The sequence below is a fragment of the Lynx rufus genome, unplaced genomic scaffold (genome assembly GCF_022079265.1).
Source record: "Lynx rufus isolate CCGP_SWC_20201006 ecotype Redwood Valley unplaced genomic scaffold, mLynRuf1.p SCAF_4, whole genome shotgun sequence".
NCBI classification, from domain to species: Eukaryota; Metazoa; Chordata; class Mammalia; order Carnivora; family Felidae; genus Lynx; species Lynx rufus.
In genome coordinates, this window is record NW_025814856.1 from 63,728,617 (window position 1) to 63,743,945 (window position 15,329).

A 15,329-nucleotide genomic window follows, 5' to 3' on the forward strand; every position below is an offset into this window, starting at 1 on the left:
AGAATTAAACACTAATTTTCACTTCCTAGAGTCTGGTAATGACAGATTTCACATGGTTCTAATAGCACTTTAAAATATGGCCAAGAATTTGAAGACACACAAAAAGCGATAGGAACAAGCATTTGACTCTTACGACAACAGGGACAATTTAAAGCCAGTGTTGTTTTGTTTTTAACTGTGACCTCTAGACCTAAGCACAAATCTAGTAGAAAGTAAACTGTAAATAACTTTTAAACTTGCCCTTAGTAATTATTCCAAGCAAACCACTTTATAGATCAATATGTTTTTCACACAAAAAAGTATTTTAAGCTTTCATATTTGTTCTCGGATTAATAGGTCAAAAGAGAGCAATCCAGAGTGTTTCCACAGATGCTACAAATAATGTTTTCTTTTTATGGGCACCATTTCAGTGGAAAATATGTCTCTTTGCTTGTAAAAGTGTTTTCTCATTTGTCAGAAACTTGAAGGCTGTTTATAGGGAGGTCACAGTGCCTACTTAGGAGACATTTCTGTGCCGTAAATTTCGGCATGCTTCATTATTGCGCATTTCTGTCCAGAGCTGTCGCACATCCTGTGAGGCTGGTTGTAAACCACCTGAATACTTTCACGCCTCTGTTGTATTGTATGCAGTGGGGAAGATGGCGTTTTCCTAGAAGGAATTATTCTGTGTTGGACGCCGTAGCAGTGTCTGTATCCCAAGCTTCTGCACAGTGACGGCCCTGAACACCAAGTTGTCCTCAGCAGAAACACAAAACTAACTCGGTGTAATGAGTTGGTCTTTCTTTTCCAACCGCCGTTCTGAGCCTGTGCCCTTTCTCTCATGGGTTGTTTTCTTCCATGGTGAGGGGCGCACAGTTCAAAGCCAGTGATGTCTTCGGGGCAGGACCAGGAGAGGAGGAGGCGGCAGAGGGCTCTTAGGAGAAGGAACCCAGAGCTCAAATGCTGCAGATGAATCGTGACCAACAGGGAAACGGGGAAGCTGCAAGGTCAGGGCTGATCTGCGGGATCTGAAGGCCATGTAATGGGGCGGGGCTGTGCGGGGCGGGGCGCGGCCAGGTGGCTTAGGGCGGGGCGGAGGGTCCAGTCGGATCCAGGTGGGATAGGGCGGGGCTGGGAGGTCGGGGCGGGTCCAGATTGACTTCTGCTTGGGTCATGATCTGGCAGTTGGCGGGTTCGAGCCCCAAACCCCGCTCTGTGCTGTTAACACCGATCCTGCTTCAGATCCTCTGCCCCGACTCTCTCTCCACCTCTCTTGCTTGCTTGCTCTCTCTGTGTGTCAAAAATAAACAGTAAAAACAAACAAACAAAAAACAAAACAAAACAAAAAACTATTGAAAAAGAGAAGCTACTGTTTTAAGTTCTTTAAAATAAACCTTTGTGTGCCTTTGTTAATTTACGAGCTCCTTTCCAAAGAGATTTGAGGTCACTTTCAGATAAGTAATCTATCGTGCTAATAATACACCATTTTTCTTTATCTTGGGAATAAATGTTCCCAATCATGTCCATTCAAAAGCATTTTGTAAACGACACGGTGTTAAGTTCTAGAAAGTAATACATTTTCGTTTGTAAACACAGTCATTCAGGGTTTTAATTAACTTAAATAAGGCCATTCCCTATCAGCCCATTTCAGACAGCTTTAAATGATCGTTTCCTGTATGCTTTCTCAAGTCAAGGTGTCTCTTACAATTGATGTATAGAATTTAATATAGAGTTTGTTTCCACACCTCTGTCAAGCTCGAGGAATAGTGTGTCTTATCACTGACGGTGTCTTCAGTAAGTAAATTCGGTATTGGTGGCCTTGGTTCTCACCAACGCTGAACTATTTTTTTAAAATTTCTTTTCTTTTCTTTCTTTTCTTTTATCTTATCTACCTGTAGCAGGGTTCTCGCACAGAGTCATGACACAGAGGCTTTTCTTTCCAGGAAGCAACTTTATTCGTGCCGGCACGGCTCAGTTGGGTTCGTACCCAAAGAACTGAGCCCTGAACGCCATATGGCATATATTTTTTACTTGTCTCCCATATATGGTAACCCACAAACATGCAGTCTGATGAAGTGGTCTCATGTTACAAGGTCACGAGAGATGTTGTCATGTACGCACATGGCCAGGTTACCTTCACGTTTTCTTTAACCTAGGGAGGGTACCCTACCACATTATCTAGCTGTCATTTATCTATCTATCATCTATTAATGCTGCTTGAACTATTACCAAGCTTCTGAAGCTTGTGCCCGTTAAATAAATACTATCATTCAATGTACACTTAAAGCACACACAGGATTCTATGCTGAGGACTTCTCACCAAGAAAGTGTTGTTCCATATAGCTCACATAAAGAAACAAAAAACATGAAAGTACAAAGTTTCGTTGCAGGACTATCTCATAGAACAAATATTCAGAACAAACCAGAGCTGCAACATTAAGAGAATTTTTTTCATAAATTTTAACATATTAATAGGATGAAATATCATGTAACCTTTAAAATTCATTTTTAGAAACCATGCAAAAATGCCAAAGATGGTAATATTATAATATTAAATAAGAAAATGAGAAACATAATACACTGTGAATGCAAATATATAAAGATGCATAATCTGTGTGGGCAATACTTTGCTTTTGAGAAAATCCTTAATCTTTTTTCTTTTTTTTTTTTAATATTTTATCTTTGGGTGAGTGCAAGTGTGGGAGGGGCAAGGAGGATCCGAAGCGGGCTCTGTGCTGACAGGGTGACAGCAGTGAGCCCAACGTGGGGCTCGAACTCAGGAACTGCGAGCTCATGACCTGAACCGAAGTTGGATGCTCAACCGACTGAGCCACCCAGGCACCTCAAAAAAAATCCTTAGTCTTATTGCTGATTTGGCTTTACCATACAAACTCTACAGCTGAGATCACTGCTCTAAGAACCGTTTGCCTGGATCAGCTCAACCAGTGTGGCTGTCCTGTGATCTGAGCCGGGAATACTAACAAAACCACCCTGTTTCTTTTGTGTTCTGGTGAGCAGCAGTGGGACCGGAGACCAGGAGCTCATCCACGTGCTTTTGAGGGCGTTTGCAGATGAGGATCCGCTCTGTGACGGTTTAAACCCCAATTTACACCCAGACCCGTAAGTATCTGACGGCTTTGTGAGGGTGCAAGCTGCCAACCCAGAGCACCATCTCCTGTGCAACTCGGAGCTCTGATGGAGGGTTTCCATCTTGTGAAATGAACATTAGCCAAACTAGTAGGTTAGTACTGGACAGGCCTCGTGGGTATGCTTTCTATTGTAGCAGAAACAATTAATAATTAATAGCATTCAATTTGTGTGACAAAACCCAAAGGTAAAAAGCGTAAAGAAGCAAGAAAATATGAAATATGTATTGAACTGTTACTCACTTTTAGGGCAAACTTGTACATATGAAAAGATTATGTTTTAAAAAATTTTTTAACGTCTATTTTTGGAAAGAGAGAGAGACAGACAGACACGGAGCACAAGTGGGGGAGGGACAGAGAGAGAGGGAGACACAGAATTGGAAGCAGGCTCCAGGCTCTGAGTTATCAGCACAGAGCCCAATGTGGGTCTTGAACCCATGAACCGTGAAATCGTGACCTGAGCCAAAGTTGGATGCCAACCGACTGAGCCACCCAGATGCCCCTAGATGGTATTTTTTTTTAACTAAAGAAACTTAATGGGGTGCCTGCGTGGCTTAGTTGGTTAAGCCTCAGGTCATGATCTCAGGGTTTGTGAGTTTGAGCCCCCAGGAGGGCTGATTCTCTCTCTGCCTGTCCCCACTCGTGTGTGCACGCATGCTCTCTCTTTCTCTCTCAAATAAATAAACTTTGACAAAAAAAAAAAAAGAGAAACTTTTAAAAGTTTCATAAGTTTGGGGGTGAATTACTTTGAACATTGTTTTCTTCTAGGATTTGAAAATGATAATATTGAGATGACTTTTTAATGGAAACTTGTTAAAGCATGCCTTTCTCCGTATGCAATTTTCTAATTTTGCTTGACTGTTATTAATTGAGGGTGTATTATAAATACACTGCAGTCCTAGGAATCGAGATAGCTACAGGATCTGGCCCTCCTCCAGGAATTTGCAGTTCTGGGTAGAGCACGTGGGCAAAGTGATAAAACCATAATGATGTATTAAGGACCAAAGCGTCTGTTTTTAAGTAATAAATATAAAAATCCAGACAGTAAAGCAATATCGGCAATACGTTTTTCTAATTTGTGATGACACATCTGGCTCATTAGTCATGTTGGCAATTAGTTCCAGAGGGAAGTAGTGGGTTCAGAGATGTCTTCTGCGGAAAAACAAAGACTTTTCGTCGTGGGTAGGAGCTTCTAGGGCGGTCCTGAAGCAGGCGGGATGTAAAATGCACACTTTGAGCAACTGACATCTAGCCGGGGGCCCTCCTGGAGCCTCCTGGAGTGCTGGCCCCACCTGTCATAGAGACAGAGCGGATAAAAGGACATTTCTTTATCGAATCTCTCAAAAGGGGGGAGAAAAGTAGGATCTGTGCTGAGGACAGCGGAACATATTCAGAATTCTGTTTAGACACAGATTTCCCTTGTAGCTCCTTTCAAGCCACCCCCGATGGCTCCCCGTAACCCCCCCTCCCCTAGCCCGGAGCCCCATCCTCAGCCCTGCCCGCAGCCCACCCTCATTGGTTTTCTCCTCAGCCTTTCTTTTCCTTCCAGAATCTGAGGTTTGGTGTTCTCCCTCCTCTTTGTGAAATCCACCTGGTCTATTCTTAACCCATTCATTTCTGTTTTGTAACGCTCCTGCCCTTTTTTTCTTGGTCACCATGACAAAAGGCGGGGATGGGGGGCTGCCTCATACAAGAGTGCTGCTATTTTGGGGGCTGAAGGCTTTTCCTTTCTTCCCTTCCCGGTTCCTTGGCTGGTCTAATAATTAAATCGACATAAGACAGATTAACAGGAGAAAAAAAAATTTAATTAGCATGTACGGGAGCTCATGGAAATAAAAGACTCAAAGAAGTGACCAAAGCAGGCAACTCTTAGACCTTTTACACAAAGAAACAGTACATTTGTGATGAATTGACAGGACAAAGAAGTTTGGGCTTGGGGTGGAGAATCAGTAAAGAAGTAACAAGGTTTCTTTATACAGTCTTCTCCAGCTAGGAGGAGAGAGTACCTTTCACAGGGAGATTTATCTCCGGCTTTCAGGACAAAGGGTCAGACAGTGCCTGGCTCACACCGGCTCTTTCTTATGTAACTTTAATTCAAAATAATCAATATGCCTCAGTAGCATTTTGGGGGCAGCCTTCCCTGAACCCATCACTGTGAACACTTATATTAATACTTTCTGCCCATGTTACAAAAACAAGGTTTGATTCACTAAGGTCCCAGATGGATGCAAAAGGTTTTACTTACTTTGCAGTAAGTTTCCTTCTGTGGGTATAAACTATAAACTAGTATTGAATTCAGGGATATCTCTAGTTCAGGGACATTTTCCCTTCCTGGCTGGCTTGAGCAATCACTTAACTGTTGAATTAGAGGAAACATTTTAAAGTAATGAGTTGGGGGGGTGGGGAAGGAAAAGAAAAAAAATGAGTGGGGTTCTGCTTGTGGGTTATTTTTCTGTTGAGATTCTCGGAGCATCATATGTGAGGGTGTGATGATGAAATCTTGACTTTTACTTCTTTTCATACGGAAGGCAGTAAAGAGCTCCAGAAAAATCTATTATGGTATAAACCCGACTCGAAATGTAAGTCTTTCTCATAATAGTAGATGATGTGTAATTTAAATTTTAAAATGTGCTAAAGTTGCCAATTTTTAGGAGCTGACTGGTAGATTTAAATATTTAGTTTCATGTCACAAAGGCTGTAATCTGGTGACACTTTCTCCTACGTCTCTGAGATAAAATGGTCCCTTTTCCCTCCCACTCTCATTAATGGCTTACACGGAACAAAAGCAGAAGTCAGCAAATTTTATATTCCCATTGAACTTTAAAAGCCAGGTGGGGAGAGGTGTAAGGTTATTTCCATGATTATATTGCTACAATATGAGGAACCATCTTGGTGGTCTGAGGTTCCCAGCGCTCCTGATGTTAGGTCCTCACAACTAGGAATGGCTGGTGACACATTCCCTCAGAGGGGACTGTCAAGACGGATGTGGAGGTCGCGCATTAAAAGCAAAGAGAGTGTGCAGATCAGCCATGGAGGTAAAGGGGCGGGGAACCCAGATTCAGGGACCGGCTGCCTGAGCTCATATCTCAGCTCTACCGTGTATTAGCTGTGTGTTGGGGGCAATTACCGTCTGCTCTTTTCGCATCAGTGGCTCCCGGTTCTCTAGAAAGAGCAGCGGTCAGCTCAGATGACAGGGTGGCCCTGATACCAGACAGAGCTCCAGCTCTGAACTCAGGTTCCTTGCTCGCTGCTGGAAAGCCAGTATTGAGAGACCGGTGCTGGTGGGAAAGGAAAGTTCGCTTTATCCTGGGAGCCAGCCACGTGGGGGTTGGCGGACTCATGTCCCAACGGCCGTCTTCCCTGTCCAGGCCAAGCTGGAGGCTTTCAGAGGGGAAGGCGTGGGAAAAGGGAGGAGGGGGGGCCGCGTGCAGGCCAAGCAGGTGCCTGACATGCTCCCAGACAGACTTGCTGGTATCTGCCTGCACTGTTCTCGAATGTGGTTAGGCTTTGTCTTCTGGGAGAGTCTGGCCCTTGGTGCTCAGGGCCAGTGGTCTGCAGATCTCAAGGAAAGTGAGTTCGCTCTGGTACAGACCGAGGGACTTAGGTCAGCAAGCAGTGAGTGCAGGAGTTTCTTGTCATGGGACTGGACATTTGGCACCTTAGTGTTTTCACATTGGAGCAGAGCAGCCCAGACCGTGAGCATGGGCTCAGGGCGTGAGACACTTGTCTTACTCCGCGTGATCTTGGACGAGCTACCCGACCTCTCGGAGCCTCCACGGACTCTTCTGAAAAGTGGGGCCAGCGAGAAGTCTTGGCAAACATGTCAGGGTGCCTGTCGTTTAGGAAATGTGCGTTTCCCCCCTTCCTAACCAAGTTCTGAGTGGATAGGAATACAGTAAAACCTCGGATCGCGAGGAACGTGTTCTGCGAGTGTTCCGCAAGATGAGCAAACATTCTTAATAAATTTTAACTTGATAAATGAGCGATGTCCCGCAACATGAGTTGTATGTGATGCTAAGCGTCACATGAACACAGCAGAGTTAATGGTTCTTGAGATTCGCTTTGATATATGAGTGCTTTGGATGACAAGCATGTGTCTGGAACGAATTACGCTCGCAAACCAAGGTTTTACCGTACTTATTAGTAAAGCGACTTTTGATGTACAAGCACTAGTGAAAAAGAAAAGAAAAAAGAAATTCCAAGGATGGGTCCTACCAGAGAAGAAGCTCTGGGGGAGCTTGGGAATAAAAGGTTTGGGAACCCTTAGGCAGGTGCTTTTCGTCGGTTTCTGTTGTGCAGCGTTTCTTTATAGTGGAAGTGTTATCATTGGTTTTCTTTAAAGGACGATTAAATCGCTGTGTTACATCACCGAGAGGAATTAGCAGCATCTTGTGCTTATTAATTGCTGCCTTGGTGCTCAAACTACCTCGGTTTTTCTTTTTTTTTATATTTTTTAATGTTTATTTATTTTTGAGAGAGAGAGAGAGACAGAGTGCAAGTGGGGGAGGGACAGAGAGAGAGGGAGACACAGAATCTGAAGCAGGCTCTAGGCTCTGAGCTGTCAGCACAGAGCCCCACATGGGGCTCGAACTCGTGCACCACGAGATCGTGACCTGAGCCAAAGTCGGACGCTTAACCGACTGAGCCACCCAGACGCCCCGAAGTACCTGGTGTTTTGAGACCAGGTGCCTGCGGATCCAGACAAGCCTGCGTGCCGCCCCCACCCACCGTGAACGTCCCGGAAGCCGTGTGGTAGTGGATTATACAGCCAGCCAAGTGAGTGTCATTTAATAGAATGGAAATACTGTCACTGTGATAAAACATTGTCCTCAGATTAGCATCTCAAAGGAAAACAAATGAAATAGAGCCCTGCCTTCTGCAGCAGGAGAGATTATCTTGGGACCAGCTGGAGGCTGATGGAACTCTCTTTTAGGGAAACAAAATAGCTCTGTAATGGGAAAGATCACCGAGTCTCTCCTTCGTTTGTTAGGAAGAACTCTTCGTGCTGGCGAGTGGACCCCCCGTCTCACCCGCAAGTCCAGGATTCCTGCGCCTGCCTGGTAGGTTTCTGCAGTGTGTTTGATCTTTTCCAAGTCTCAACCTCAAGTAACAGAAATGAGCACACCCCATCTCTAAGGTCTTCATTTTTGTTAACTCGGTGAGTCTGTGGTTGACCTGATGAGCTGGTTTTTGGAAAAGCTTCATTATACGGAGTGGACACTTAGACGATGATGTGGATGTTCTGTGGGTTCCTCAGTGGCCCTGCTATTCATTGCCTGCTGTTCACGATCATTAATGTCCCCGGTGGCATTTATTAAGGAAGTCCGTGGTTTTCAATTCATGATAAAGAAGGTAGAATTGCCTTTTGGAGGAAATTTCCCTGAATTTTAAGGCAGGATGACTTTGAACCTCTTGTCTTGTGCTACCTGTTAAAATCTAAGATACTGGGGCACCTGGGGGGCTCAGTTGGTTAAGCATCCGACTCTTGATTTCAGCTCAGGTCATGATCTCGCGGTTTGTGGGTTTGAGCCCCGCGTCGGACTCTGCGCTGACAGCTCAGAGCCTGGAGCCTGCTTCGGATTCTGTGTCTCCCTCTCTCTCTGCCCCTCCCCTGCTCGTGCGTGCATGCTCTCTCTCTCTCTGTCTCTCAAAATAAATATATAAAAACTTAAAAAAAAAAAAGCTAAAATATCACCTAGCTCTTTGGACTATGGCTGAGTCACACAGAAACGTGCAGAGGTAGGTATACACGGTTGGATACCTATGCCTTAGCGATTCAGCCTGCACAGGTGAACGGAATGAAATTTATTTGGAAAACTGATTGGAACTGCCCTCAGAGGAAATCCCCAAAGTTTAGTTAATGAAAAGCTATAGGCCTGTTAGCCGCACTCGACAAGGTAACGTGCCATCCTAGTTTACAGAAGAAAAAAAAAAAAGGCAAAGCAACAATCTCCGTTTAAGTTGATTGAGGATCTGTTAAGGAAAGAAAGGGCCTCCTGACGAACATGTTTCCGGGGGCTTCTGCATTTAGCGGCACAGGGGGCTGAAGGTTCTGTCCTGGATGGACACGACCTGTTTCCTTCTCTGACGGAGTGTGGGAAGGTGGCTGAGCGCACTGGCACAGCCCTGGGGAGGGCACGCGGCCGGTGACCGACCTGAGCCTTCGGTGAGTTCCCCAGGTGTCCCTGTGGCCCAGGCTGACAGTACCCTCCGCTGTGCTTCCTGCTGCTCGGTGGGGACAACCCAGCTCTCTCTGGCTCGAGAGTTTCTGGACACAATGATTGATTCCTCCCTGTCTTGGTTATTCCGTTTAGTCATGAAACCACTAATTTTTCATTCCCTGCTCTTATTGTGCGGCCCTGATTTAATCATCCTGTTACAGCGATGCCTTTTATTACAAGCTGCCTTCGATCCGTTGTAACTAGATTGGATATCAGTGGCCAAGGAATGAATGAATAAATACCAGAACGGTGGATGGAGACGTTCCGAAATTGATGTACGATTTCAGTAACATGCCCGTAGGGAAAAAAGGTTCGCGTCAAGTAGCCCGAGGGCCGGACAAGCTTGGTGACACTCTTCCTGGTGACGTGACCTTGCACCTGCGCTGACTGTGGGCTACATCACACGTAGCACTTTCCGCGGATTATTTGACTGATGATTGCTTCTTGTCCGTGGCACCTGTGCTCTTTGGGGACGCACTTGGAGAAATGCTGGCCCACACGTTGGGAGGTGGAGAACTCCCGTCCAGGAGACAGGACGTTGAGGTGGAACTCGTGCCTGCCCCAGGAGGAGGGCGCCGCCCTGCAGGCCAGCTCCAAGGAGCCGCACTGGGTGCGCAGGAGGAAAGCCTGTGCCCACGGCCAGTTCCCTGCTCTCCGGCGATCACGCGGAGCCCAGTTACCAGTGTTTTGGCAGAAGCCGAAATATTTCTCTCCCCTAAAATTCATACATGTTGCCCAGAAGCCTGCTGTGCGGGATTATGTCCAGTGCGCTGGATTGTTATCAAACACGCGAGTCTCTCCAAACCCTACAGCAATGTTGCGGGGTCGGCTGTGATCCTGAGGGGGCTATTCGAAGACATGCCATTGGAGAGCTCTGAGGGGACTGTAAGTGAGCTGGCTCCGAAGGACGAGGGGATGACGTTTCGGGGCTTAACTGTCCCTGGAGGACAGCACAGTAGGACCAAAAACTTGCCATGAGGAATGAGCACGGCTTCCCACGGACAGTGTGGGGGGGGGGGTGTGTTCGCCTTCTGTGGCTGCTGTAAGTTACGGAACTGCATCTTCCTGCAGCCTGGAACCATACCTGGGGCTGAAATCAAGGCGCTCCCCCTGGAGAAGCTGGGGGGTCTGCTCCCGGCCCTCCCCTCTCTGCCGGCTGCCTCACTCCCTGGCTCCTGCCTGCCTTCCTCCAGCCTCGGCGTCTGTGGCCATGCTGCCTCCTCCCGTCTCTCCACCTCCCTCTTCCGAGGGTGCACGTGACTACGTTAGGGCTCATCCTGACAACCCAGGAGAATCTCCCCTTGCCCACATGCTTACTTTACCAACTCTGCCACGGAAGGTGGCCTTCACCGGCTCCCGAGACTGGGACCTCCGCGGGCCATCGTTCAGCTTACTGCAGAGGGCTTATTCTGACAGAACCAAACGGATAGGGTTGGAAAGAGAAACTGAGGACATCTTCTAGCGGACCCAGCTTCTCGAGAGGAATTTGAATTTTCCTGCAAGGCAGTCCTCTAAATGCAAGGCACTTTCTGGAGAGATGTGTCCAGATGCAGTGGGCAGATTGGAAGGGAGGCTGGAGGCAGGGAACCCGTAAAGGGTGTTGGTGAACCCGGCCCCGAGACCACCAATGTTGGCCGACTTCTAATTGATAACAGTTATTCCATTCGGTGTCCTCCCCCCATCCTTTCTACCGAGAGCCTGAAAGCACTGTCTCAAGTTTATCTCCAGCTCTTACTCAGCTCTTTTCTGGACGTCTGAACCAACACACCACCGCCAGTGGGGCGGCTGGGGCCATTTGCACTGTGCAGGTAGGAGAGCACGCTTTAGAGGCCGACGTGAGGGTTGCTGGTGGTGTTAGCCCCCTGGTGTGTGATCGCTCCTGCACCGTCCTGGGAAGCAGATTCTGGATCCCCACGGTGGCAGGGCAGGGCCTCTCCATGCCGTGACTGTTGTGATTCTGAGTGGGCGCTGCCTCCCGTGAGTGCTGGACGGCCGTCTGGTTTCTACTTCAGGCTCTCGTGCGAGAAACACGTGCCTTTGGAATTCTCCCGCTGACCGTCCCTCAGCTAGTTGCCTCTGACTCTTTCAAGTCCATCGAATGCCACATCCCCTCAGCGAGAGTATTTTTTCCCTTTTGAGTTGTTACAAATCCACCCACACTTTCGTACAGAAAAGGATGGAGATTTCCAGAGCGTAATTGATGGCAAAGGTCATGGTGGGATTCGGGTATGATTCTCAAAGGCAGGTGACTCGTAGATTAAGAAATCAGAAGATACGAAGGGCCCCGGATAATTTATTAAAAAGAGAGAGCTAGGGAATGTCGCATTTAAAGTAACACCATCAGGGGCACCTGGGTGCTTCAGTCAGTTATGTGTCCTACTTCGGCTCACGTCATGATCTCACAGGTAGTTCATGAGTTTGAGCCCCGTGTCGGGCTCTCGTCGAGCTCTCGTCAGGCTCTGTGCTGACAGCTCATAGCCTGGAGCCTGCTTCGGATTCTGTGTCTCCCTCTCTCTCTCTGCCCTTCCCCTGCTCACAGCCTCTCTCTCTCTCTCTCTCTTTCTCTCTCTTTCTCTCTCTCAAAAATAAATTAAACATTAAAAAAATTGTAAGAAAAGAGAAGTAACGTCAGTACACCCGTGCGTGCCTTCTAAATATGTTTCTGTTTACCTTTCTGGAAACCCTCACAGACGTGTCTCAACAGAAGTGCTGGGGCTCCCTACCTGACCAACCGCTTGGGCCACACTCTGCTGAACCTGTCTGCCTTCCGCCTGGAGGAATATTTGCTGGTGCCGTCTGAGAAATCGAGGTGCGTGCAAGCTGGCTCTGGGTCTTTCCTGCTCTTCAAGTTACTTTGCAAATCCTATGGTTTCGAATGCCAGCGTTCTTAAAGCTCAGACGTCGAATGCTAACCTTGATGCTCATAAAAACGCCAAAGAAACACTGTAGGCCTTAGTAAGGTTCCTTACCGCTGGCTGTTCCTCTTACACATGGAGGGTTGGGGGAGGGGGGTCATATCAATGGAGATTCACTCAGGGAGCTAGAGGAGGTTTTACAGCTTCGGAGAATTAAGTGCAGCGAAGTTAGCAGCGTAATTTAGTAGTGTCTGACCTTGAGACCTCCCTCTATCTGGGCGTCTGATATGCAAATGTGGCTGCAACTGGTATTTTCTGGAAAGCTTTTGTTTTGTGCTGAATTTCCCTGAGCCCAAGGGGGTGAGTCTAGATGAAGGACATGGGGAGTGAGTGCTTCTCATTGCTTTAAATTGCAACCACATTTGCCACGCCGTCAAATTTCCTAGGACCTCAAGCAAATCCCGTGGCTTCAGTACAGAACATCCCTTGGTCAGTCCTCACGGCCTGCAGACACCCCTGCCCTTTACCCTTTGCCATTCCGGTAACACCCTCCTCCCTGGACACGGCCGCCCCCACTGTGACTTGCCTGCCTCTCTTCCCAGTCCCATCCCATACGTCATTAAACATGTCCCGGAATCTGTTTTTGGAAGGCAAGAGTTTGTATGTCTGGGACTTAGAGTAAAAGGCACTCATTGTCTCTCCAGTGAATTCATTAAAAAAAAATTTTTTTTTAATGTTTATTTATTTTTGAGAGAGAGAGAGAGAGAGAAAGAGTGTGAGTGGAAGAGTGGCAGAGAGAGAGGGAGACACAGAATCTGAAGCAGGTTCCAGGCTCTGAGCTATCAGGGCCTGCGGGGGCTCAAACTCAGGAACCATGAGATCATGACCTGAGCTGAAGTCGGATGTTCAACTGACTGAGCCACCCAGGCACCCCTCAAGTGAATTCATTTTGAGTGAATGAATGAATGAATGAATGAATCAGGGAATGCCTTAAGCCTTCTTCTTTTGCCTCAGATTCTCTCAGGGAAATGGCACTGTTGATGGAAGTTTGTTCTTCAGGCTTCTTTTTTTTTTAAATTTTTTTTTTTTAACATTTATTTATTTTTGAGACAGAGAGAGACAGAGCATGAATGGGGGAAGGGCCAGGGAGAGAGGGAGACACAGAATCTGAAGCAGGCTCCAGGCTCTGAGCTGTCGGCACAGAGCCTGATGCGGGGCTCGAACTCACGGACCGTGAGATCGTGACCTGAGCGAAGTCGGACGCTCAACCGACTGAGCCACCCAGGCGCCCCCAGGTTTCTTTTATCCAGAGTGTGGGAACCAAAGTTAAATACATGTCTACCTTTCTTCCTTCCTTCCTTCCTTCCTTCCTTCCTTCCTTCCTTCCTCCCTCCCTCCCTCCTTTCCTCTTTCTTTCTTTCTTTCTTTTTCTTTCTTTTTTCTTTCTTTTTTCTTTTCTTTTTTTCTTTCATTTGTTTCTCCCTCCTTCTCCCTCTTGCTTTTCTTTTCTTTTCTTTTCTTTTCTTCCTTTCTTTTCTCTTTTCTTTTTTTTTCTTTCATTTCTTCCTCCCTCCCTCTTCCCTCCCTCCTTCTTTCCTCCTCCTCCCTCTTTCTTTTCTTTCTCTTTCTTTCTTCCTTTCTTTTCTCTTTTCTTTTTTCTTTCATTTCTTCTTTCCTCCCTCCTTCCTCCCTCCCTCCTTCTTTTGTCCTCCCTCTTTCTTTTCTTTCTTTCTTTCTTTCTTTCTTTCTTTCTTTCTTTCTTCCCTCCCTCCCTTGTTCCTCCTTCCTTCCTTCTTCTTTCCTCCTGCCTGCTCTTTCTTTCTTTCTTTCTTTCTTTCTTTCTTTCTTTCCTAATAGCCAAACAGTAGTGCTTTATTGACAAAAGGTTAGTTTCAATGGATACAAAATTGCTGTGTAAAATAAGTTTTCAAAACACCTTTCTATAGGTAAAGATTATCTCTTAGTAAAAGCAGGTATCTTTAGGGGTCCCTGGATGGCCCAGTCAGTTGCACATTGACTTTGGCTCAGGTCATGATCTCACGGTTCGGGGGTTCGAGCCCCGCGTCAGGCTCTGTGCTAACAGCCCGGAGCCTGGAGCCTGCTTGGAGTTCTGGGTCTCCCTCTCTCTCTGCCCCTCCCCTGCTCATGCTCTGTCTTCCTCTCTCTCTCTCAAAAAGAAATAAACATTAAAAAAAATTTTAAAAAGCAAACTAGCTTTAAATAAAGGTATTTGTTTAGATTTGGGCAGCAGAACAAAGGGGGATTTAGACGTGAGACAGTGGGGGTCCACCCCCCCACCCCCCCCCTGCATGACCCTTACCAGGTGACCCCTGGCTCTGGTGGTTTTACTCACATGTACACGGGGTGTGCACTTACCACTTGCAAATGGACTCCTGGCTCCAACTTTTATTTTTTTTACTAGTTTTTTTAAGTTTTATTTTATTTTATTTTATTTTATTTTATTTTATTTGAGAGAGACAGTGAGAGTGGGGGAGGGGCAGAGAGAGGGAGAGAGAGAATCTCAAGCAGCCTCCGTGCCGCCAACACAGAGGCCGATGCGGGGCTCAAACTCATGAAACCGTGAGATGGAGACCTGAGCCGAAACCGAGAGTCGGACGCTTAACCGACTGAGTCCCCTGGCACCCCCCACCCCCAGCTCCACCTTTTCAACAACTTTTACTAGTGTAGTTCAGGCCAAAATAACCCAAATAATTTGTGCCTTGATTTCTCATGCCCAGTATTTTTGGAAGCTGAATGGGTTCCAGATGCTACATGGCCCATGCAGTATGGGGACACAAGGTGTAGTCCCCACCCGGGAGAATGCACATGGCTGCATAAACGATACACTAAACAGACCATTAAACCTGGGGTGAGGGTTGATAGGATGGTTGGAAATGTCGGGTACTGTGAGAACCCCACAGAGGAGGAGCGTGCCCCAGCTGGCGTTCCCTGGGACACCTTCCTGACGAGGTGACGTTTGTGTTGAAGACGGGAGAGGCCCGAGTGTGGAAGACGAAATGATGCCAAGCGGGGTGGCTGGGAATTGTGGGACGGATCGGGTAAATCGGAATAGCTGGTGTGCGGGAGGGATGACCAGTAAGTAAAGTCGTTAGCATGCAGGTGATCAA

General features: G+C 47.0%; 1 protein-coding gene across 1 annotated transcript in view; it reads left to right on the forward strand.

The window, feature by feature from the left end:
- ABCA13 (ATP binding cassette subfamily A member 13) overlaps positions 1–15,329 on the forward strand; it is a 394,379-nt gene that overhangs the window by 249,701 nt on the left and 129,349 nt on the right. The window contains exons 44-46 of the mRNA XM_047096975.1: positions 2,998–3,099; positions 8,116–8,185; positions 12,037–12,155. Coding sequence (XP_046952931.1) covers positions 2,998–3,099; positions 8,116–8,185; positions 12,037–12,155 — 291 coding nt within the window. The remainder of the gene's footprint in view (positions 1–2,997; positions 3,100–8,115; positions 8,186–12,036; positions 12,156–15,329) is intronic.